This window comes from Ochlerotatus camptorhynchus, unplaced genomic scaffold, assembly GCF_037179485.1.
Source record: "Ochlerotatus camptorhynchus isolate MF236.1 unplaced genomic scaffold, CSIRO-AGI_Acam_v1.1 ptg000080l, whole genome shotgun sequence".
Taxonomy (NCBI): domain Eukaryota; kingdom Metazoa; phylum Arthropoda; class Insecta; order Diptera; family Culicidae; genus Ochlerotatus; species Ochlerotatus camptorhynchus.
Window position 1 is genome coordinate 2,365,739 of NW_027040570.1, and position 26,023 is coordinate 2,391,761.

Below are 26,023 nucleotides of genomic sequence, written 5' to 3' on the forward strand. Positions count from 1 at the left end.
AGATATGGTGGGATGATTAGAGGCGACAGAAACAGAGATCCGTAGAGTATGAAGAAGTGAGGATGATAGGTTTTCGGTGTCAGTTATGCATTTGTTTTAGGCATTGGAAGAAGCAATCAATCACCATGAAAAATAAAGTGTAGTGGATTAGAAATCGGTTTAACGACCTTGACTATGCTGCAATCCTAGATATACTTGTTAGTAGTTATCAAACATTCACAAATAATTTAAAAAATAGTTAGCACTGGCTAGATCTTACCTGTTGTACGTATAAGGTGCTGCCGACCATCGAAGTTGATTTGTGTCGATGCTAGAATCGATTTCACCCGTTTCCGTATTTACCTGATCAATAAAGTACGGTCGGTGTTTCAACAGGAAATTTTGAACGTTACCGAAGCGACAGTACTCTACGATCACCATCAGTTCTCCTGCAAAATAAATCAAGACAAACGAATAGTTGAACACCCTAAAACCACTAAAAAAATCTTAATCAATATTCTTACTCTTGGCGATATTCTTCGTAACCGCTCCCAGCAGATTCACCACGTTCAGATGCTGACCAAGGTGAACCATTATCTTCAATTCGGAAATCAAAGCTCGCATGACTTCGTTATCGGTTTGCTTCTTGACCATCTTGACCGCAACTATTGTTTCGTCTTCGTTGACCATGATCCCGGCGGCAGTGGCCTTCATGACCACACCAAACGCACCGGCACCCAGCTGTTTGCCGAGCTTCAGCCGTTCCTTTGGAAATTCGTACTCGCTCTTGTACGGAAGCAAATCTGCCTGTTCATCCAGCGAAATCTCCGGGTTCATCTGTTCCAGATTGCCTTCTTCGAAGTTGACCAGACCGGCCTCCTTCATGGCCTTTACCTCCTTCTTCTTCCTGTAGTAGAATATTGATATGAGAACGACCGCAATGATCAAGCCAAGGAATAGCGAAAGGATCAGATAGATCCATGTCCTTCGGATGGTAAACACACGCAAGTCCCAAACCTTTTCCGTTTGGTTGACTTTGTTCGTAGCTTGGCATTTGTATTCGCCAGAATGTTCTGTTTTCACGGATGGCATGTGTAAGCTTCCATTGGGTAGCAAAACTATTGTGTCATTGTCAAAGATCACTGGTTCGCCATTCTTGACCCATTCGATCGTTGGCTTCGGCATTCCTTCTACGGTGCAGGTGAATGTGTACCTCTCTCCAATTGCCAGCTCCAGTTCCACGTGGTCATTTCCTTCCATGATGCTCGGAGCGATCGGTTGATATACCATCAAGCTCATTTCATCATAGTCGGCAACAACAGAACCCACTAACGGTACCTGACATCGAATCAAACCTTCGTGTTCCTTACCAACGCTATGGATAACCAATTTCCTCCAGTAGGCATACGATTCGTAACCACTTTCAATAACGGTCCCATCATCAGATTCACTCAGCAAAACGTCATCCCGGAAGAACTGAATCTGGTTGGTGTGATTGTACACCACAGCGGCACATTTAATCGTCACTTCATCGCCGATTGTTGCATCATCTTCGGGAGAAACTTTGTTCACCACTACCGGTTTGTCCAGATCACTGATGAGCAAATCGGCTCTGACGAAATCGTCGCCATAGCCATTTCTGGCATAGCATCCGACATACCCGGCCGTATCGGCTCGCATCTCGTATTCTTCGGTGGTGATGATGTCTGACTGCTTTCCGCTTTCTTCCAGACGTTTTCCCTGCAAAATGGATATCGAGTTAGAATGTGAATGTGTGTGTGTGTGCCATTAGTGAACATAATGTTTATAACACGGATACATTTTGATAACAGATTACAGCAAGCGGATTTGATTCAGCAGACGATTACACATACATTAAACAGTTCTTCGCATCTACGAAGTCTACGCTGGACGATGGACGACATGAGAGCGATTGCGGGGGATGGCACCCAAGCCAGGCAGGATCGGAAGATGCAAAAATCGAATAGTTTAGCATGGTTGGACAAACAAATAAAAGCAATTGGGAACCTGATTCATGATAATTCAATATTCGATTTAAGAAACAATTGGAAGCTGTACATTAATTTAATGTGAAGTGAAGTGAAAACATTCTTTATGTGTACTTGATCAAATCGGGAATTGTGCCCGCCGCCTCCAGCATGATCTTGCTGTATATAGCTGCGCTTTTGCGGACTGAGCCAAGAGAAGACTGACACGGCAGTAAAACTCGTGATACCGGTAGATCGGCTATGGTATGTAGGGCATGAATGGATTTGTTTTTGATGGAAGACGGTTTCTGCCGCCTAAAATCCAGAACATTTGGCGGTGAGTAGCTAGCAGGAGTATCGAACCTGTGTGCAGAAGCTTTGGATGGTTAATAGCTAGCCAACAGAGCGGACAGCGACCACCGACGCGGAAGGTACCGTTCCAAGTAGCCACCAAGTCCGTTAATAGCCCGATAAGGACCTTTTTTTGCAATATAAGGCTGGTTTTAAATTTTTATATTAACCTTATAGGGTGTAAGAGGGGCCTAGTGAACAGGTGGGGCATAATGAGTATCCCGCACCCAAGTTCCAAACCTTTAATTGTTCGAAAAAACGTTGGACGCATGAATACAATAAGCTGAACATGGCATTAGGTCTTAAGCAACATTGACAGATTCTTTTCGTCGACTTTCTCTTTGTATCCCCAAGTCCATGTAAAGATATTCCCATGTATTTTCAGCACACAGATCGATAAAAAAAAGCTTTCATCTAGTATCTAATACGACAAACATAACAAAAAACGGTTATGTGCTCAAGTTATTAACGAAAGAGAAAGTCGACGAAGAGAATCGATCAATGCAATGCTCAGCTTGACTACCGTATCTGAGAACAAATTGACCTGCTCGGATGCTTGTTGCGATACGTACGCCTTCACCGAAATTTGATTGAACAGCAACACCCTAGCCCCAAAGCTTTCGGCAGTGGAGCTTTGCTAGCAGTTCGTTCTACTTATAACTCTCGGTTACTTCATCCGCCTAAAAGCTCAGATGCGAACAGATGTGGGTGGCTGTTACCCTACCGTGGAAAGTGGTCTTCATTTGTGTGTTGTATTTACCCCCAGACCGACTTGGCGGTTTTGAATTGATCGATCAACACATTGATTTCCTTTTTTGGGTTGTATCCAAGAAGAATGCGACTGACAAGATCCTTGTCACAGAACAGAAGGGGAAGTGCAAACTAATCGGTGAATCAAAAAGTGCTCGTTTTTCTGCTCAACGAGCGATGTGTTGTGGTAGCGTTCCACACGGGCTTTCTATATGCACTCACACTATCATAGCATGCTGCCTATCTTAACTGCAGGCCGAAGATGCCTTCTACCGCTAGGTGCGCTAGTGTTCGCAAATGACAAGTGGATCCACTTTCTGATTCGAAGTTCCATTCCTGTGTCCTTGTTGTTGGTGATTTCAATCTTGCTTTAGTCAACTGGTCATCGAATGAAGGAGGATTTTTTCATCCTCGCTCAAATGGCTCATACACAGATTTTTTTTTAATTTTAACTATCGCATAAAATCTCCGCATAAAATCTCCCCTCGTTTAATTTTGAACTACGCTTGGGATAAACATAACAGGATAACATTGCAGGTTTTATCGCGGTTTTATAGCATTCTACAAGTCTACAGAACCCTCATAAAACCAAAATTGATACTTGGGAGGAAATCGTTTACAAGCTTCCATACGATATTGCTAATTTAAACGATATTGCGCTTAAATTTACATGAAATATCGTGTAAATTTATGCCAAATCTAGCGTTAATTTTATGTCCGCTATTTCTCGCAGAAATTTACATGAATTTTTCAAACGGTGTATATTACACCTCTAGTAGCATCTCTCCTTGATTGCTACAATACTCCTGATCTCCCGTGGACAGCGTTTCGTATCACTATCAAAGGACTGACTTCGAGGGAATGGCAACCTTTTTCGAAAAGAAAACATCAGCTGGGATGATGAACTCCAAAATCGTGACGCGAATGCTGCCTCTTCTGTTTTCTCGAATATTGTCGTCTATACGATCGATCAGTTTGTAACCATGACAACTCCACCCATATCTAGTAACCCTCCTTGGTCCAACCCCCGACTCAAGCGTCTGAAGTCATCCAAACGAGCTGCCTTGAACAAATTTTGTAAACATCAAATGGATGGATGCCTCGTTAACAAACAGCATAAGTGGCTCTACAAACAGCTTTATCAAGCCTCACGGGAAAAATCCGTTCCGAAATACGTCAACCTCCAGTCACGATTTTCGCAACAAGTAAATTTTTCGTTTACGAAAGTACACCATGAATAAAAATCATGAAATCGTGAACATTGTTCCACAAAATAAACGTAACGCCTGCAAAGGCAACAACAGTCAAAGAATCGTGAACTCTGTTCGGAAAATCATGATCTAGTTCTGGCAAACGTGATTTATGTTCATGCGTTGTGATTGATACCGTGAACCTTGTTCTCGAAAACGGGAACATGGTTCATGGACTGTAAAACGTCAACTTCATTATAATTACCAATATTTTAAATGGAGTGAGGAAGTGGAATGAAAACAACGGAAGCCTTGATGCTGGTTTTACCCGCATCCCAAACTGGCAGCAGGTATCTGTCCAGCAGATGTAATGAATACACTTTCAGCCGAGTTTTCAGCTCAAAAAATCAACACCACTTCCACTTCGACTTCCATCGGAGCGGCGGGAGAAAGAACACCGGATGCGTTCGGGGATTCTTTTCTTCGAGGACGGCCAGTATGATGACATGTACCAGCCACTGCCATTGTGCCGGATCACCATTCTCGATGAACATTTCAAATGGTCCTATCTGCTTTGATCGATTCTCTTCATCGACTTTCTTTTTTTGTAACCACTGCTATGCAAACAGATTTCGCGCTAATTCTACCACATAGTTTGATAAAGGAGGTTCTTATCTAGTGTCCAAAACGTCAAATACAACAGGGAAAGGTTTTGCAGCTGAGTCATTGACGAAGGAGAAAGTCTATGAAGAGAATCGATCAATGCAGATAGGACCTTTTGAAATTTTTATCTAACATTCTGATGATACGGCTCAGCTCACTCAATAATAATCGAGACACTATTCTCGACGGATCCGAGCACTCTATAAGGATGAAATCAACAACAACTGAAAATGACAGCTGCAGCATTGCATGTGATCCAAGTTCACGATTTCAGGGACGAAAATCACACTTATGGGTTCATGGATCACGAAATTATGATTTTATTTTGTGTTTTCTGTAGCGTTATGAAATCGATGGTCGCGTTGAACAGGCGTGACTTAAGTTATTTACTCGATCACGTTTACGGGAACTAAGTCATGAATTCAAACGAACTAGCAGTTCATGCTTTCGTGATTTGTTGTTTACGAACAACGGAACGGTTTTTTTTGCGTGTGTGAGTAATTGGTGAGCTGATGAGTTGCCATCCGGAGATTGATCAGAGCAGCCCAGTGGCAGGCGCGTAGGCAACATGTTATACAGTGACAGCGGGCCCAGCACAACAAAATAAACGATTTGAGCCCGGGACATGCTGCCTACTGTCAAACGCTGCTGTTGATATAGGCCTTGTCACTGGCCTGGATCAGAGGGATTTGCGAAGTGATGTCAATCATTTTCAGACAGATTGACACGATTGGAGTCTGTCGGTCAGAGAATAGAACAGTTATCATGGTCTGGAGACAGAGGAGGGAGGTGAGGAGACGATCATTTAAGCTGCGGATTCCTTTGAAGTGCAAGGAGTTCAAATTGACCCTGGGGTGGATTCTAGTTCTGCGCTTAATATAAGTTCTATCTGTCGTTGCCAATTCAATTTTTGGAAACATAGAGGCACATTTACTGGATCTTTTTTCCAGTCTTGCTTCCAGCATACGATGCAATGAGATACAGAGAGAGGTGAAGCAGATCGTGAAATATTGTTGTATTAGTAAACCAAAAAATCAACGTAAACGCAAGTAGTGACGTCACTAATTGCTTGTATCGTACAGGGGTTTTACTCACACAACTTAACCGATTGCTTCACCTCTGTAATCCAGCTCATTGCATACGATGGGCTGCCACTGCTTGTGGTCAAAGATTGGGAAGACTGTATAAACTGATAATTGCTTCATTGGACAGAATTTCGGTCAGTGAGGGTGGTTGTCATTGCTGTTCCAAGGAATAGTACATTGGCCTTAGAGAATTGGTAGTCCGATGAAATATTGCCAACAAATGATGTTCTGAGGCATAACATCTCTGATCACGCCTTCCTTCGGATGGGAAGTAAAGCCGTTGGTCCCCGGTTATTGAGTTGATGGGTCGATAGGTAGGGTCCAGGTGTGGGAGCTGCCTTCCTGGCACGTCGGTAGCATTGGTGCTCAGCACGGAAAACAAGATCGACGGAAAAAACAAACCAAAGGAAAAAAATATTGTTTTAATGAAACACACTAAAACTTATTGGGGTGAACAGACAGGTCATTCTGACACATCCAAAACTATCTTTGAATAGTGAATGAAATCAGGTAAATTCGGCAGGCGCGTGTTATTATCCATGAAAAGTTGAGTTTATCCATATAATGTTAATTAAAAGGCAATTTTTATTCATGAGCATGATTGAGCATGATTGACCGCCCACGGTTGCTACTCTGTTATTGCCAGATCAGCTGTACTTACAAAGAGAACCAATAGACGATGCTTGGGACTAACAATCATTCTCAATGAATGGTGTTGGTATTGACGTGACTCTCGCTTTGATGGAAGCCAATCTTCTGCACTTCCACGAGGAATCACTGGGATGTTGGGTTAGTGGGTTGGGTTTGCAGCAGGGTTCGGTTTTGGTAAACGATAAGCTGAATTTATGTACTAACGGCATGGAGGGGTTACTGTATAAATTAATAAAAAGGAATAATCTCACCCAAATAACCACACGCAGGCAAAAGAACGTAAGAATTCCTTAAGAAACACTTATGAATTTTTTTTTTTTTATAGGGTAAATTATGGCTTCGGCACCCATTGACTGTTTTCGGCAACCGAAATTGAAACGTTAATTTCGCAGTATTTTCCCATCAAAACTCTTCGCTGAATGTATTAAGCCGATTCCTTAACTTTTCAGCTTCAATCTTATTACATTTTTAAGACTGTGCAATCCTGTTATGCCACATTTTTCTTTAAATTAAATATACACACTACAAAATACGGCTGATTTCGAGTTGCCGATAATAGAACAGCTGGTTAACACGCAGTTCAAATGGAAAGGGTGCCGAAGAAAAAGAGACTGCCGACAATAGTCACACTCACCTGAGAAGTTTGGAGCGTTGTAAAAACATGTTCAACCCGTTTTGATCAATTCTGTCGATTGGAATGGGTAGAACAGCAAGCAGCAGATAAATGTTAACAAACAAACCTGTCATGTATGTGTGTGACGCTGAGAAATCGCTAATAGAAGTTCGGACGCTGCTTAGACTGACGAAAATACGTAAATTCCCCTATATCTTTATTAAGGAGACTTTCAGACGTTGGCTGGCTCGTCTCCGACAAACACTTATGAATGTTAGCCACAAGAAATCAGTATGAATTTCATTGCTTTGCCTTATGAAAAATAATGATGACAAAAAAATAATAAATCGGAGCAGACTGGAACCGAACCATGGACGTTGAGTTTACGGAGCTCGTGTGTTGACCACTCGTCTTTCAACGCGTGAGAAAATTAAATGGCTAAAGGTGTATAAGCCGCAAATCTTTCATAAGTCGCGCTTATGAAATTCATATTTGTCGTTCATAAGTCGAGTCTTATGAAATTCTTAAGTCTATTTGCCTCAGTGCAAGTGGAGCTGCACCAACAGCACCAGGCCTGCTCGTAAAATGTCTTCGACCCATCGCAGGTATCTCCTTTTGTTAATTAATAACCATTTTTTATTCAAATCCATTAAATGGAATGTAGATTGGATTGCTTTCGTCCCTTTCGGATACGGTTCATAACAGTCACTTTTGTCTTGTCCATCTGAACAACTTTACTCAAGATGGAAACCTTCTATCTAGTTCATATGTTATGTTAGGGCAAATAATTCAAAATTTATGTCACACAAGCGCTGCCTTGTGAATGAATTCTGAGCTAAAATATTTACCTTAGGATAAGACTTGATCAGGTAAGATCAGGTGATCTACTTTGCTGAAGACAGGAACCTTGTATCTAGCCAAGATGTTAAGTTAAGGCTAACAATTCTAAATGAATGTCACACTAGTGCTGCCTGGTGAGTGAATTATTAACTAAACTCTTTACCTTACGATGTCTTGTCGATCTGAACAACTTTTCCGAAAACGGAAACCTTATATCTACACAGATAAAAATTCTGAATTTTAATTGTGATGTAAACATTCATTCACGTTAACTTGTATTTCATTTTACACAAACGAGCAACTTGTACGCAATGTTGTAACGGTATATGATATGTGACGCTCCATTTATGTGCATCATATTGAACAGACATTTACACTACTTTTTCGAACTGCGTAGTCCATATGCTAAGTTAGGGGAAACAAATCAAAATAAGGGGCCTCATAGCCTAGTCAGTAAAGGCACGGTATTACCAAGCCGGAGGCGGCGGATTTGATTCCCGGTCCGGCCGAGGGAATCTTTCGGGTTTGAAATTGTCTCGACTTCCCTGGGCATAGAATATCATTGTGCTTGCCACACAATATATAAATTCATGCATTGGTATTGGCATCGAAAGCTCTCAACTGTGGTAGTGCATTGAAAATGCGAAGAAGAAGAAGAAAAAGAAAAAGAAGAAGAAATCAAAATAAATGTCACTAGCGCTGTCTGGTTAGTTAATTCTGAACCAAACACTTTACCTTAGGATAGGTCTTGTTCTGAACAAGTTTGCTATAGACAGGAATCATCCATATGAGCAGGATCTGTAGAAAGCTTTATATGTATAATATGTGGCGCAACATGATCATTTCCGTTTTAGCGCCATCTAGTAATTATATTCTGTCATACACTATCCATAGTTTTGAAGACCCTGTATTTCTGAATTTCTTTGCATAATGAAGCAACATACTATTTGGTTGAAATCACGTGATATAAACATCTCTAACATCAAAATATGCCGCTTCATTGGTATATTTTTACAATGACCCCTCCCTATGAGAGATCCGCCCCCTAAAATAAACTTTGATAATTTAATCTGAAACTACACTACATTTACTTTACAAGCATTTGAAATTTCAAAAATCCGTTGAACCTTCGCTCAGATATGATACTGCTGATAAGTTTACTCGTTCGTTGCTTTTTTTCAACTTATTCGTTCGTAGGTATTTGTACTTTTTCAACCTCCATTGAATTTGATGGTGTCTATCAGATGGGAAATGGATTCTACTCAGTACTAAATTCCCTCATAAATACTTCTGGCTCACTGTCTACAGCAAATGACTCGCATAGCAAACGGTACAGCATCTATTCGAAGTTTGCATCTTCCTCGAGCGTTGATCGTCGAAGCAGCATACAGACACAATACATGTTTATTCTCGGCCACTTACCGTGCGCATGATCACTTCGTCCTCTTGCGGCCAGGAGACTAATCGCAAACTTTTCGGCTATCGGACAATCAAATCGAAGGAAACCAAACATAATATGTACGAGAAAGAAGTAACCAAAAGACATCAAACGTGATTTGATAAAATGCTAATCAAGAACTGCAGTTCGAGTGAAATGAAATCATTGATTCCAGCTTGCGGATGCTTTAGAAAGAGAGCAACCAAACACCTAGCTTAAGCAAGGCAACAAAGCTTCTTGTTACTTACATAGGTTGTGGCGCTCTCCTTGTTCAGCGATTGCGAACAATTTCTCCACGGTTCACCCATACAGGGGATGAACGCAAACCTCATCGTCGGCGTTGGATAGCCGAGGGCTTTGCAAACGAAGGTAACGACCTGGTTTGGCCGGGCGTGGATCGGGCTAATGGTCACAAGAGGTTTGTCTGGAATTAATATGATAAATTGTTAACTAATTATTATCAAAAGGTAAAAAGTGTTGTTTCTCACCTCTTACAAATACCTTCATGGAGTAAGTTGTGTAGTTTTTCCCATTGGTTGCATGAAGAGTGTACACGCCCGTATCGAAGATATTGGCTTTCTTCACTGTCATCGTCACTTTACTGTTGTCCTCTAGAATTGAGTACTTTTCGTTAGCCAGCAACGGCTCCGTTTCGTCGTCTCTGGTCCAGTAGAATTCCGGCTGCACACCAGATCTGTACCGGATAACTATCTTAATATCCCGGTCATGTGTGATGTTGATGAACTCAAGCTTGTTGTCTTCGTACAGTTCGATGATTCCTATGTCCGCTTGTTTGAGAACGAAAATCTTTTCCGCCTTGTGGTTGGTGTGCGAATTGTGATCGGTCACTTCGCAGTGGTAGAAGCCGGTATCGCTCTCTACGGCCTCGTTGATGGTCAACACCGATCGACCCAGCTGGTAGTGTGAACGCTCCGGATGCGGAGTGGACGATAGCCGACTGATCGTTATTCGGGAGTTCTGCTCAAAACAAATCTTGTTCAAATGGGGTTCCATAGAAAAAAAACACATACACATTTAAACACTTACATTAACGGCTAATCGCTTGTCCGGAAGTTTCCATTTTATGTCAAACTTAACCCCATCGGCAACGTCCAACAGGCAGGTCATCTTAATGGGGTCACCTTCCTTAATATGCTGTGAATCGTTAACTTCGATCCTGGGTTTCTGAATGTACTCCGAGGTGGCTGTTTGGGTCACAATGTCAAATGAGATCGGTTTTTGTCACACGAGGGACGCGGTTTCGGATGGTGGACGATAAACAACGTTAGTATACATGAAGAGTAATGGCAGTTTCAACACTGGTGAAAACAATCGGCAAATTAAATGAAATTATATGCAAACAAGCAATAAACAAAGAAATGATGTGGGAACAATACGAACAGATAGGAACACAAGCACATAGTAAATAAAAGTAAACAGTTTAGTTCATGAAAACAATACAATTCAATTAGTAAAGCTATGATAATTTACAATGATTAACGATGGATGAAGTTTTACATAAAACATAATTGATATCGATTTTTTTTTTAAGTTTATCACATTGCTCTAAATTTAAAATGTTTCAATGATAATAAATGGCTCCCTCTCTCTATCCGGTTCGTGAGTTAGGGGGAATCCCGAAAAACTGAAAACTGAAAATGGCTCTACTTACGTTTACTTCTGAACAATGAATGAAAAGTTTTCAAAAATTCTCTTTGATTACATTGGTACTGCTGACAACTGCTCCCAACAGAATCGGCAAACATATTGCACTCAATAGCAACGTGTTTAAAACAAAAAAAAGTAGGTTTAACATAAAAGTCGCCACCGAAATTAAACCGAACCGAATCCACAGCGTATTGCTGAATTATGAATACTCGATTCTGTTTCTAGATTTTGTCTCATACATGCAGAGCTTAGTGCGATGTAGCATTGATGATTCACCGTTTTCTTCCTATGTTCGACATACAGGACCGTTCAAACTCACTCAGAGAGAGAGAGAGAGTAGGGTTTTTTTTTTAAACAATCGGCCAAAACGGACCGAAGTGTCTCAGAATTTTATGAAACTTTTCCCACAAGTAGAGTTTATGGTAAAATGAACGGAAAACAGATTCAAACTGAAGTTCCTCCTGAACTGTTCTGAAGTTCCTTCTGAACTTCTCTGAAGTTTCTTTTGGACTTCTCTGAAGTTCCTTCTGAACAATGAAAACAAAATGCAACATCCTGATGATATACCTGTACCCGCTTAAAGGGTGTCCACGATTAAATTGCCACACTATGAAATTGCTCTAACTTTTTAACCGTTGGGTAGAATTTAATGAAAATTTGGGTGGATTTAGTTCATAGTGCATTATTTACATCCTGCAAGTTTCCTGTGATCCTGTGTCCTGTGATCAAAACTCGCGGTAATGGAGTCGATAGAACAGCTCGTGCGTGATAATATTTTGCGCATTCATCACGAGAACAAGGATCTCTCGCATCGTTCCATCGCTAAAACGTTGGGAATTGCGAATTCCACGGTGTCGCGAGTGATTAAGCGGTTCGAGGAACGGTTGACCACCGATCGGAAGCCCAGAAGTGAAGGAAAAAGTATTCCGTACAACACCAAAAATCACAACCGCGTAGTTGCGGCCTTCAACCGAAATCCGAACGCCTCCGTTAGGGATGTGGCTAAGAAGCTGCACCTAAGCCGAAGTTTTGTCCAGAAGGCCAAAACTAAGGCTGGGCTTCGAACGTTCAAGGTACAAAAGGCCCCTAATCGCGACGAGAAGTAGAACAAGTCCGCCAAAACCCGTGCCAGGAAGTTGTACCTCAACATGCTGACGAAAGTTGAATGCTGCATCATGGACGACGAAACATATGTGAAGGCCGACTTCAAACAGATCCCCGGCAACCTGTTTTTCACGGCCAAGGATAAGTTCAGCGTTCCGGAGCATGTCCGCACTCAGAAGATGTACAAATTTGCGAAGAAATTCCTGGTTTGGCAAGCCATCTGCACGTGCGGGAAGCGGAGTGCACCTTTCGTGACCCAGGACACGATGAACGGACAGGTGTACATAAAAGAGTGCCTCCAGAAGCGGCTGCTTCCTCTCCTGAAGGCCCACAACGTCCCAACAATCTTCTGGCCGGATTTGGCCTCATGCCACTACTCCAAGGACGTGCTGAAGTGGTATGCGGACAATAAGGTCAATTTCGTGCCGAAAATGTTCAACCCTCCCAACACTCCGGAGCTCCGCCCCATCGAGAAGTACTGGGCGATTATGAAGCAGCACCTTCTTAAACGACCTAAGGTAGTGAAGACAGTCGAGGAACTGAAGAAAGTATGGGTTTACATGCAAAAAACGGTTGATTCACAGGTTGTGCAGAATCTTATGGCCGGGGTTAAGGCCAAGGTCCGGGCATTTGCGTATGGACTGTAAATAAAATACGAGTAAAATGGTAAAATGAAGTTTAATAGTTATTTCTCAATCCCTGAAAGTTTGATGGCAATCGGATGAAAACTCGAATTTTGCGAATCAATTTTGTGTGTGGCAATTTCATCGTGGACACCCTTTATCAAAAGGAGATCCACTCTGTCCCTGAAAAACAAGCTTGCTGTCTACAAGCAAATCATCCTTCCCGTAATCGAGTACGGTATGCCAATCTGGGAGCATTGCGCCAAATGCCATCACCTTAAACTCTAAAGAATCCCGAACAAGATCCTTAGGATGATCCTGAACAGTCTTCCATGGACGCGAAATTGTGAGGTCTACCGTTTGGTTGGTCTTCAGACTCTAGAAGAGCGAAGAACGGTCTTCTTGGAAAGGTTCAGAGACACTTGTCTGAGATCAGATCATCAGATCATACGTGATCTAGCACGTTAGGTTAAGTTATACTCGTAGTAAGTAGGTTATCACTGTCTTCAATTCAAACAAAACACACATCCCAAGGGGTATTCTGTAAACTAGTTGAAACACGCAAATACTAAATTAGAATATCCAAGAGCCAGATAGGCTTTTCAATTAACCACTTCATTCGAACAGTTAAAATGACGTTTACTACCACTCGAACTTTGAAATAAAACCTTATTTTGAGATTTTTTTCTTCTAGAACCACGAGAAAAGTAGCCAACATTTGTGCGTTTCATAACAAAATAGAAACTAGTTGGTCCAGTTTTGTGAAATCGCTGGTAGAAAGTCACGCCAAAACTGCTTGACAAAGTGGTCAATTGAAATGATAAATCAATGTACAATCATAATCAATAGAAATAAACATAATTTTACTACTATTACAAATTCTCTACTTGACCATTAAGCAGTTCAGTTCTGTTATAGCTCTTTCTTTCGAGTTGTTAGTAAAGTTCGTTGCGATGGTGTTCGTGCTCTCTCTCTTTCGTGGTGTTTATAGTGCGGGTGTCACAATATCAGCTTCAAGCGATGCGACGAAGAATCTGCTAACTTTCTTTTTCTGTTGAAGTCGAGCAGTTTCGCAGCATTCCAGTACCTCAGTCGGCATCTAAAAACAAATTTGTAGGGGCCTCTCCATCAGTGATGTGAATTCTCAAAATAAATTGAATATATTTGATGAAAATGAGAAAGGCAGCTTTCCGTTATCAAAGAGACCGTCTTCGAATGGGTAATATCATTTGAGATACGCTTGATGTCATTCAATTGCACAGCAAAAAATAAATTTTAATATAAAGAGAGAGAGAGAGAGAGAGCGAAGGATTAGTAATTTCAATTTAATTCCACTGCCTTATTTGCTTATCCTTGACAGATACGCGCATTTCGTCTACAATGTGCAGACTTCTTCAGTGTCTTGTACTAATACACTGGAGTCGCTTTTTACGCGGGTGATACGTCCCGCGTAAAAAAAAAACCGCGTAAAAAAAAACCGCGTAAATTCCGGAATCCGCGTAAAAAAAAACCGCGTAAATTCCGAAATCCGCGTAAAAAAAAACCGAGTAAAAAAAGACCGAGTAAGAAAAAACCGCGTAAAAAGCGATATACCGCGTAAATTCTGAAATCCGCGTAAAAAAAAACCAAAATCCGCGTAAAAAAAACCGCGTAAATTCCGGAATCCGCGTAAAAAAAAACCGCGTAAATTCCGAAATCCGCGTAAAAAAAAACCGCGTAAAAAAAAACCGTGTAAAAAAAACCGCGTAAAAAGCGACTCCAGTGTACTCGACTTAAGAAAAACATCGAATTTTACCGAATATATATTAACACAGGTATAGAACAAGCGTGGGGAAAGCACTGAAGGAGTGCAAATCAAAAATTAGGAGATGGAGCAGGTCGTTTACGGGAATCCAATCTCATTCTACCCAGGATCCTCAAAGTCCATAAACCGGAGAATGAAATGCGAGAGATCGTGTCTGCAGTTGGTTCCCCCACCCACAAACTAGCGAAGTGACTAGTTACAGAGTTCCAGAGTATGCCGAATCAGTTCCAGAGTAAAGCAGTTAGTAACATCCAGGAGTTCGCTCAGCAACTACAATCTTCAGGAGACATCAACGAGGACGAGATTATGGTATCTTTCGACGTCACAGCTCTTTTTCCCAGCGTACCGGTCAAGGAAGCGATCAACCATTTGGAGGACTGGCTATTAACACAACGAGAGGATAGAGCGTGGAGAAACAAGGTTCGGAGCTTTGTATGAAAGAGAACTACTTCTCTTTCCGAGGTAGCTTCTACAAGCAGACGAAAGGAGCCCTAATGGGAAACCCCCTATCCCCCTTCCTGTGTGAAAAGACTATTACCGTGGCGAACCGAAATCCGTACACCTAAGAAATGAATCAAAATCCGTACATTTCATACAAAACGCCTACTTTTTGTATGAGGTGTACGGATTTCGATGCTGTATGGATTTCGGTCCCCCACCCAAACCGTTGGTGGAGGTTTGTTGACGATATCTTCAGCGTAGTTAAACGGGAAGCCCTTCCACAAATTTTAGATGAGATCAACAGAATTCACAAGGATATCAAATTCACTCACGAGGTAGAAAAAGATGGGAAACTCGCCTTTCTCGATCTTCCAGTCATCAGGGAATCGTCATCATCTTCTTCGCTTGAATACGAAATTTACAGGAAACCAACAAGCACCAAAAGAGTTATCCCCTATACTTTCAACCATTCCACTACTCCACTGCCGTACATAAATTGATAGTGAGTGACTCAATTCACAGTGACGATGAGCTTTTTTTTTAGAAGTTTGGTCTTCAAATGATGAGCATCAGATAATTCGTTGCGCAGAATTCAATGAATGGTTGTATTGGTTCATCTCCAATCGAATTATCTAAACCATAACAGCAAAGCACACCATCGGACGAATCAGTTGTGTTTTAGATATTCTCCCAAGACTGGTAGTTGATCTCCAGCTGATCATGCATTTCTTATGACTTCTTATTACTTTTATGACTTCAGGTTGATCAAGATGAAGATCAGAAGATCTTAAACTGTAAACCGGATATTTTTTTCAAGACTTCAGTTTGATGAAGCTCATTTTGAAGATCTTAAACTGTTGAAAAAAATTATACTCGCATAGCGGTAGATAGTATCTCCAGCTGATCGAGGAATTCAATTAAGTTCTCTGGATATTTTTCAAACCTTCAGGTTGATCAATTGATTGATGAGTGTTTTAGTAGTACAGGGTGTCGACTCGATTTCAGTTAAGTTCAGTGGAGATTCAGGTCGATCAAGTTTTATTCTGAAAAACAAAAATGAAGTTACATTATTCATAATCAACATTTTCAAGGCGGAGCTCAACATTTCAATAGCAAAAATCTTCACATTTCTGCTTAACATTTAAAATATCCTTCGGAAAAAATGAAAGATCTTCAAAATGTCTTCATAATGTAGACATGTCTGCAAATCTGGTGTCCCTGATCAGACCAAACCTGAATGGTAAGGTAAGTATGACTTTCTGGATAACTGTGATGCACTGAACGTGACCCTTACTGTATAACTATTCAAATTTCGAGCTAATAACCTATTCGGCATATTCATGTCTGCCTAATCGATAAACCTCTTGATCTTATAAATAGTACATGCTTATTTTTGTCAGTGAAGGTGCTTATTTTGTTATGCTATGTTCAGCCAGAGGTAGGCAAAACAGCTCATCTGGCTGAGAGGATCTGACCCGTTCAGCTCCCTAGGGGGAGCCGATTATTTTGAACAGCTTTTCAGTTCACATTGAAATCATAAAATTTTTAACACAAATTTAAAATGAAAAATCGGAAAAGAAACGCCACCAACGCAACAAGTGAACAACCACCGCGTAAACCAAAATGCGCGCGTGATATAAAATGTGCCAACCAGGCTTGATGGAGTCTCGCTCGCGAATTTGAAATGAGCCGAGCGTAGCATTTATCTGAGGAGTAGAATGCCTACTGCCAAATCATTCCACTGAGCTTCAGAGCTTGTGAGCGAAGGGGGATAAAATGAAAGTGAGGTTTGCTGCCATTCCTTGTTCATGTTTTCTATCACACGCTCTTACTCTCACTCTGGGTGAACTCTGAGCTTCTTGCGTCGAACAAAAAAGTCATCCGGAGTCTCGAAAAGCGCACCTCTCACTCTCCCTCTCTCTCGAGGAGTTTTTGTTTACTTCTTCCATATTCCTACCGCCACTCACTCGAGGTGAGTGGCGGTAGGAATACGGAAGAGTTTTTTAGAACCTCCAGTGAGTTTGAGGAGTTTTAGCAAGCCTGGTGCCAACACTATCATCAGTAACAGCAAAAAAATGCATGCGAGAGAGCTACACCCATATCACACGATGTAACGATTTTTTCTCATGCTATGCCATCCAGTATATGGTACATACAAATTTGTTTTGCTTATGTTAATTTTCCAGCAGAATTGCTCTCACTATTCTTTGGGAAGGGGTGAAGATCCACGCAAAAGCAAATAACCGATGAGCCGTACGATTCGGCTTCAGCTCCAGATAACCAGCTCAGATCCGGATAGAGAGAAAAAGGATCCGAAGAGACTGAGCTGTCATCCGAAACAGCTCTCAGTGAATTATTCGGGTCGATAATTCCGTTAAGGAGCTGAGGTGAGAGCGGGAGAGCTGTATTTCGCTTTTCGGTTATTTGCTTTTGTTCGGATCTTCCATTCATCCAGAGAATGATGAGAGGAGAGGTAAGAGCACATATTGCTGGAGGAATAACATCAGCAATAAAAGTCGGGTACGTTAATAGATTGGATAGTACAGGGTGTCCATCCAATCGGGAAATCCGGCAAAAACCGGGAATTCAGATTCGCCGGGGAAAATAATCCAACTCGCACCGGGAAAATCATACAGGTATGTTCATCCTAAGTATCAATTTTGTTTTATTAAATATCATATTCTTGTAGGCCATAATAGGGTCTTCACGGTAACCGCAAAATACCCAATAATGACTACAAAGTAAGCATTTTCGAGGTAAACTGGGACTACCCTTTAAATGAGTAAAATTTTACCCATTTATGAGGAATTACAACTATAAAAATAAGTAGTAAGTATTCATTTGTGAGTAACAAATACCCATGAATGGGTAATTTTTTAATCATTTAATGGGTAGTCCCAGTCTCCCTCCGAAATGCTTACTTTGTAGTCAATATCGAGTCTTTTACAGTCATTATAAGGTATTTTGCAGTTACCGTGTTGGAGAATCATTTACAGATTTATAACTTGCAATGTTACATGTTATATTATTTTGTTTACACATCTGTTTACAACTTTCATATTATGTCTTTCATTGTGGTAAAGTATCAAAAATCCTCAAAATTACAAAAACTCTATTATTTTCTTTCACAATCTGTTAGCGCACGAAACGGTGATTTTGCCATTGTTCCTACCCCGATAGTCTGTGAGCTAAATTTTTATAATTGATTTTGGGATTATTGGAAGAAAAATGCTTGAATTCTTTTGCTACCGTTTTCTGAGTGAAGTAGTTCTAAAGCCTGAGCCAGACATATCTTGTTACGAAGCTACTTGAAAATACAGAAGCAGATTCAAGCCAATAAAATAATGCCCGATCTAAAACTCCTTTCATAACCGATCATGGTTGGCATGCAAATGTTCGACACCGGACACAATCAACGAAATTATAAACTCATGAAATGATTGGTCCAGAGATAAATTAAAAATGTCTGCATTTGTTCTAACACGGTACACAAGATTAGTCAGGACATCGTAGAATACTTTGCTTAGTCTGTAAAACATAAAGATCTGAATCTATACCTCTCATGCCAAAGTCGAAGTACTTAATTATCTTAGAGATAAATCGTCCAGCTCAAACCTAGGGGAAATCATCATTATACTGAGTTAAAATCTAACCGGCATAAGTCACTAATGATCCAAGAGTTAACACTCTTTAATAATAATAAAACAAAATGATCTGAACTCCAGGCATTTTGGACAACCTAATAATCCAAACCAGTGATATTATGGGGCTTCACGAAGGTTTACCCATTCTATCATTAAGTCGAATCATCGTATACTTTGTTGAGTCTGCAGAGCTTCAAGAACAGATATCCGGGATGATTTGGATAATCCAACAATGTTTTTCTTTCAATCAAAATTGAAAATTTTAAATGATGTTATGAACTCAAAATGCTCAAAAGTGCTCAAAATGCTTAAATATTTTGGTAACACTTCTTTACATCCTAGAAAATGTTATTTGGCTTATAGAACTTCAAGATATAAACTCCAGGAAGATTTAAGGACTTTTTTTACAGCGTTTCCCCTGTTTAGGAAACTTGTATTGATATATCTCGATTATTTTTTCGAAGGGACGTATCAGCTTTTGAAAACAATCCATTTGATCGTCGATTTGGCGTAACTGGTAGCTCGCACACGCTTACTAACACCACTAGCAGGTAGGGGAAATTTCCCCTAATCTGATGGTAGTGTAAGCATGCGTGGGTGAGCTACCAATTACGCCGAATCGACGAAATCAAATGAAGCGTCCCTTTGTCCCTTTGTCCCCCTCCCATATTGTAGAGCAATTCTGCTGAAAAAATATATGATTATCTATGAACGGTTATTTTGATCGCCTTTTTGGTTTAAGGCAGCGGTGATTTTTGGGTTGGTTTTTTTTAATAATCGGGAAAAAACCGGGAATTGAAAAATTGGATTTAAATGGACACCCTGCTAATAGTATTACAAGTAGAAAATTAACATCGTGTAACACAAGTACATGTGCCTCTCTCTCCCATACAGCCGCTTGGAAGTTTGCTTTTACCGTGCTATTGTAGGCACATGCTGTATTACGCGCGTATCTTGGATTATGTGCTTGCTGTTCAATGAGCAATGAGTCCTCTTTAGAAAAGTCCCGCTGTAAGTGTCGGATTGTATGGTTTAGATATCAGTGAGCTGCGGTTCCTAAAAAAATGAACAGCGTGTCATAAGCTCACTTTAGTGAATCGGGTCTTTAGAACAGCTCGGGAGCGGATCGCCCATCTCTAGTTCAGACTGGCGAGTTCTAACATGTTATAAGGCTATCTAGATGCGCTGTTTTTCTGTAGTAACAATTATTACAACCAAGCATGGGAAAAATCGTATAATTTTGCATTTACTACTCACTCACACGCATACACCATCAGAAACGAGCAGTAGCTTGCACGAGCCGTAATTGATTAAGGTCTGTATCCACATTAATCCGGACACCTTCAAATCACTGAGTGAAAAATTTCGCTGAGATGTAGCTGGGAGTCATTGATGAAAAAGACTATGATTGGTGTTTACATTCCATGTTTAGGGGCTGTTCATTAACTACGTAGACAGTTTTTTTTGGATTCTACGGTCGAGAGGAAACCGAGAAGTGATAAAAACATTGGACGTGTTGATCCTGTCATGGACCGAAAGGTGAAGAGAATATGGAAGGAAAACCCGAATCTCTTTGTTCGAATGGTGGCTCATAAAATAGAAATGTCATTCAAAACAGCGTTTGGGGCTGAAGCAAAAACAGTTCCAAATCGCATCGAAAAACAGAATTTGACAGCAAAAGCACGGGCTCGATGTTTGTATTGCGAATATTTGGCGAAGTTTTCATGAGTTGTTATGGACGATGAAACTTATGCCCTGGAGGATTTCAAGCAGCTTCCAGGGCTGGCATTACACTCTGCTATATAGCCAAAAATGCTACAGCTGAGTATTTCAGGACGAAGAAGGCATCGAAATTTCCCAAAAAATACCTTATTTGGCTAGCAATTAGCAAGTGTGGCCGAAAGAGTAAACCTTTCGTCACTACAGGCACAATCAACAAGGAGATTTACCAGAAATAGTACCTGCAGAAGCGATTGCTACCCTTCATCATGCCATTATGCTAAAACTGTGATGGAGTGGTACGAAGCAAATCAAGTGAATATTCAACCAAAAACCGTAAATCCACTAAATTGTCCAGAGTTACGTCCAATCCAGCGATATTGGGCTCTGATGAAGCGGTAGCTTTATGGAAAGAAACAAGGAATCAAAGATATCAAACACTTCCAACAAATTTGGACAAAGACGGCCACCACGGTATCTGAGGAGTCTGTACAAAACCTAATGGATGGAGTTAAGCGCAAAGTTCGGAAATTTTATGAAAATATCTAATAACTATGCTTTTACTTCGTGAATTTTTAAATCATATCCCATAAATCTGAAATAAACAACTGTAAATGAAATATAATGAAAAATTTGTGTTTTACTTAAGTTTTGATGTGTCCGGATTGTTGTGGATACCTAGATACAGACCTTATAACATGTTATAACTCTGCAGTCTGAACATAGCATTAATACATTTTAATTTATTCTAAATTAACCTATAAAAACCATCCGAAAACAATCTTTACACACATTTTCCCCCAGAATATCCCAAATGATACAACAACATTAGTCGACATTGAACGCCTTTCACCATTCCAAACTTATTGTTATATTAGTAAGAGGAAAGCAATTAATCACATATATCTACGATACGATTCTTAAATCCTGCAAAAACAAACTTTCCGTAGTTTCTTCGAACGAACTGTGTTGGAGTATCTAGCCTCCCAGACACGAAAGCTACCGATGATCTACCCCGCTAATCCCAATACAGTTGCCACCAAAATGCGTATGAAAACATTTCCGATTGTAACGCGAATCCGGTGAGGGGGTCCAACATTGATCTACTAGCTACGAAGGTACGGAAGGTGTCCCTTTAACCAAATGTTTGATGTGCATGGCCAGGATGTTGGTTAGTTCCATCTAAACGGTAGTTAAGGAAAACATGATGGTATACAACGAAAAGGAAAAACAAAACAACACGACAGTAGTGGTGGTAGTAGTAGTTTCTAGCTAAAAGAGCGAGCGCGCGCCAAAGGAAGGATCAGTTGTATGTGAGGCTTGCTTGCTTGCTTTTTTTTTTAAGTTGTTCCCAATGACGATTAGGGGTTGGCTTGCAGAACAGAGTTGGATTATTTTAGCGATTTTAGCGCCAGGAAGAAAAGTTCTGTGATCGTTAATCGGAAAAAATTATCGGAACCCGCATACCTTGTTCGAAATCATCTGCGGCAGGACCGGTGGCGGCGGTGGCCAAGAGACGCGCGTTTGGTGTGAATTTTGTGAGTGGATGGGTTTGGGATTTTTTGGTTTTAGGGGGAGGAGGGGGTTTGTTTGTATGGTAGGGCGAGGGAAGAAAAGAAATATTAATCATGATTAATTTAATTTTCTAAGCAAATATGGCAGCTGGTGTTGTTTGAGTGATATCTAGTTTCCCGTTTCTGCCTGACCTGTGGTACATAAACACACACACTAACACGGATGATTATCCGAAGTTTTCCGGTTCAATGCTGGCAGGATAGATGTACCCAGCAAAAGGAGAAAAAAAACGGAAGTCCCACCCATTTCGACGAATAGGTATTTTATTCGTCATTGAAACATTTTGGTTTAACATTTGATCTTTCTAATGGAAATTATGAACCTAATGGAAAAGAGAACTTAACATGCTGTTATTTGGCAAAGATGTGTGTGGTTGTAAAGTGAGATGACAAGGTTTTGATACTAATAACTAACGATGTAGGGCAAGGGAATTTATTCTCGGTCCATGCTTCTATTTTGGGTCTGCGTTGAAATTCTTATATTTTTTTCTTTTTCTTCGAATTTCAAGCTTATTGCTTATCGCATATTAGCTTTTTGTGTGCTCTCAAATTAGTGTTCTAGATGCACTTCCACAGTTATTCATTGAGAGCTTTTGATGTCTGTACCATTTTTGCATTATTAAGTATAATTGTGTAGCACTAGCCCAGGGAAGTCGAGAAATTTTCCAAACCGAAAAATTCCTCGACCGGACCGGGAGTCAAACTCAGCCACCTCCAGCATGATTTTGCTTTGAAGTATGATTTTATAAAAAAAAGTTTCTTCATACCTAAAATAGAAGCATAGAATGAGGTTAGACCCCGTAACCCTACCAAGATGGAAAAAGCAAGAACCAAGACAGAGTAACAAACAGAAGACAATGCATAGGACGCAAAGTGAGGGACTTGATGACGAATCGAATACAATACTTGATAGTATAACGCCGAGCTTAAAATTTTCCAGCTGAAACAATCGAATGCCATGAAATTTTCAGAAAAGGTCGTACAATTATGTAAATTTTACCCTGGACAGGAGCTTAATCTGAAACACCTTTTCATCAATTCGTGAACTGATTGAACCATCTACTTTTACCGCATGATTTTTTTCGAAATGGATTTTGAATATGAACATATCGGTTGAAATTATTATTTTTTTTTATTTTTCAAATGAACTGTAGCTAACAATAAATTAATTCTGGATATGGTGAATTTTTTTTTATTCTTGGATATGTCTTAATTTCAGAACTTTAAAATATACCTCATTTAAGGGTGAGGAAATTTATGAAGTTCCTTAGTTTTCTGAATTTAAAATCTTCTCATGTACAAGTTCATGAATTTATGAAAATATGATTTTATTGATTAGAATTCTTGATTTAGAATTATAAACAAGGTCGACTTCAAACGATGTGGAACTGTGGATAATTTGTCAAGAATCCTAACAGCCCCCCCCCCTTCTGACGTTTCTAGACAGTGAGGTCCTTCAGGCATGGTAACATATTTCGAATTAATGCAGACAATTTAAAACAACCTACAAAACAAAACTATTTTAAGAAGGATGATTTTTCCAATAATGATTGAAGTGGTAAATATTTTCTACTACTAACTGTGACAATACTGAAAGAAATACACAACACTATTTTACATTTGCATCTCAGAATCCACACATTACTCTTGTGAAACTGCACAGAGACAAATTCTGAATTTTAACTACCTCGTTAAATCTCCCTTCGTTTAATTTTGAGCTATACTTAGCATAAACAGCGAAATCGTTTACAAGCTTGCATACAATAATGATAATGTATGCGATATTGTGCTTAAATTTACACGAAATATCCCGTAAATTTATGCCAAATCTAGCGTTAATTTTATGTGCGCTATATCTCACAGAAATTTACATAAATTTTTCGAACGGTGTGCTTCTATTAACAATAACATTAACTACTGATTTCTTAAGTTCACTTCAATTATTGTTTGTTCTTCCATCTTTTTGTTTTCTCGCGTAAACAAACAAGGTTTTTTTTATTTTTTCAATGGGATCCTCATAAGTGTATCAACGTGGGTTCTAAGCAAAAATATAGTCTTTTACACTTTTCAGTTCACTCTATTAGAACACTGTGTGATAAAAAGTGTATTGACAGAGCTAATAGTCTGAACTAGATTCATTTTTTAGTGTTTCAAATGTGTATATTAAATTCAAATTTAATGAAAACTGTCACTTAATAGCTTAAGCTTAAAGAATTAGGAAGAATCAGATTTTGAATTCTTAATGAAAATTTTCTGTTCTATAAATGTTGAACGAAAAATGACACTTAAAATTGAGCGAAATCGTACAAACACTTAGGTCTACGAAATTCATATTTATTTTAGTTGGGGTGCATCATCTTTTAGAAGAGCTGAAATAACAAATATCTGAAGTAATGAAACTGCTTAAATAAAACAGCAAAAAAATGTTATCGTCCATTTAATTCCCCTTAATTAATGTTGGTATCCATGACAGATAAGTATAACAAATATCTTGTTTGACAGAATTGAAAAATTTATCCTGGTGTTCAAGTTATATTGACACGAGTATAACATTGCATTTTAGAGCACATGTAACACGTAAAAATTACATACTTTCACAAATACATTGCTTATTATGTTGCTAATAAGGTGCTGTTCATTAACTACGTACACACTTAGAAATAACTAACTTTACTTGTGATGGAATCTATCTTTGACATAAAAGATGAGACGTAAACAAAGATGTCATGTAATATTAAGTGCTCCGAGACTGAAAAATTCGTTGCTCGACGAAAAGTACGTTTGATTAAGCTATATTTCGCGTCTGTAATGACTCAAATTTATGTCAAAATTGACGCTCGCATATATCACTCTCAGAGCCCTTAAATTTACATGAATTTGTAGTAGTGTGTAGACTGATTTCTGAAATTCTTGCCCCTCCTCCCCCTGGGTAAACAATTGACCATACACAATTTTTAAAATTTGTATGGGCCGTAGATAATTGCCAATTGAGCCTGAAATTGAAACTTTAGACTAAAAGTCTCTTCTACAAAGTTGTTCCTTATAGTTATGCCCTCATTTTTATGACAATGAATTCTAGGGTGGTTCTTATTATCATTAAAATCAAAAATCTAACTTATTTGTTTGAATACATTAAGGTATACATTTTTCGGCAAAGTTATAGCTGAGCTAATTTCAAGCAACTTTGTAGAAAACATCTTTTTTGTATCTCTTAAATTGGCCGATTTAGAGCTATTTTCTTGAATTGAGTTAGGGTGTCTCTAAAAAAAACAGTTGTTTAACTCTAGTTTTCTTATTTCGAATTTCTCAGCTAAGATGTTTTCAAATAACTTTTAGATCTTAAGAAGGCGCAAATTTTTGCCGCACAAAGCTTGTCAATATCTTTCGCCGATCAAGAGCTATTGACGTTTTTGTACAAAAAATATGCACTTTTCAAATGTTAATATCTCTGGTTGGGGCAAACAAAAAAAAAGTTTTTCTACGGCATTTGAAAGGGCGTATGTTATTCTCAATAATGTAAAAAAAATGGAGGTATGTTATTTTTTAAACTCGTATAAAATCAATTTGAATTTATTCATATTTTTTACTATAATTGGGTATATCTTTTTTATTGGAAGAGATACAGGTAACAAATCTCGCTATAAAACATTCGTCTTAAAGAGTTTTAAAAGTCTCTACGAGATGACTTTCATGAGAAAAAAAAAAGTAAAAAAGTTATTAGCAATTTAGTATTGTATTTAGAGCCACTCAATTCAAGAAAATAGCTCTAAATCGACCAATTTAAGAGATACAAAAAAGTTGTTTCCACAAAGTTGCTTAAAATTAGCTCAGCTATCACTTTGCCGAAAAGTGTATAACTTAATTTATTCAAACAAATAAGTTAGATTTTTGATTTTAA

At 39.4% G+C, this 26,023-nt stretch overlaps 1 protein-coding gene across 9 annotated transcripts in view; it reads right to left on the reverse strand.

Moving 5' to 3' along the window:
• The window catches only part of Pvr (PDGF- and VEGF-receptor related), a 193,419-nt gene that overhangs the window by 18,232 nt on the left and 149,164 nt on the right, over positions 1-26,023 (reverse strand). For 5 of the 9 annotated variants that reach the window (XM_065217830.1, XM_065217826.1, XM_065217824.1 and 2 more), the window contains exons 6-11: positions 10,596-10,753; positions 10,037-10,526; positions 9,797-9,972; positions 9,533-9,589; positions 504-1,719; positions 260-428 (exon numbers count right to left, since the gene is read on the reverse strand). In XM_065217830.1, the coding sequence (XP_065073902.1) occupies positions 260-428; positions 504-1,719; positions 9,533-9,589; positions 9,797-9,972; positions 10,037-10,526; positions 10,596-10,753 (2,266 nt within the window). Of the gene's footprint in view, positions 1-259; positions 429-503; positions 1,720-9,532; positions 9,590-9,796; positions 9,973-10,036; positions 10,527-10,595; positions 10,754-22,018; positions 22,034-26,023 lie in introns of all 9 variants that reach the window. The other 4 variants (XM_065217829.1, XM_065217825.1, XM_065217831.1 and 1 more) reach the window with 3 other exon arrangements.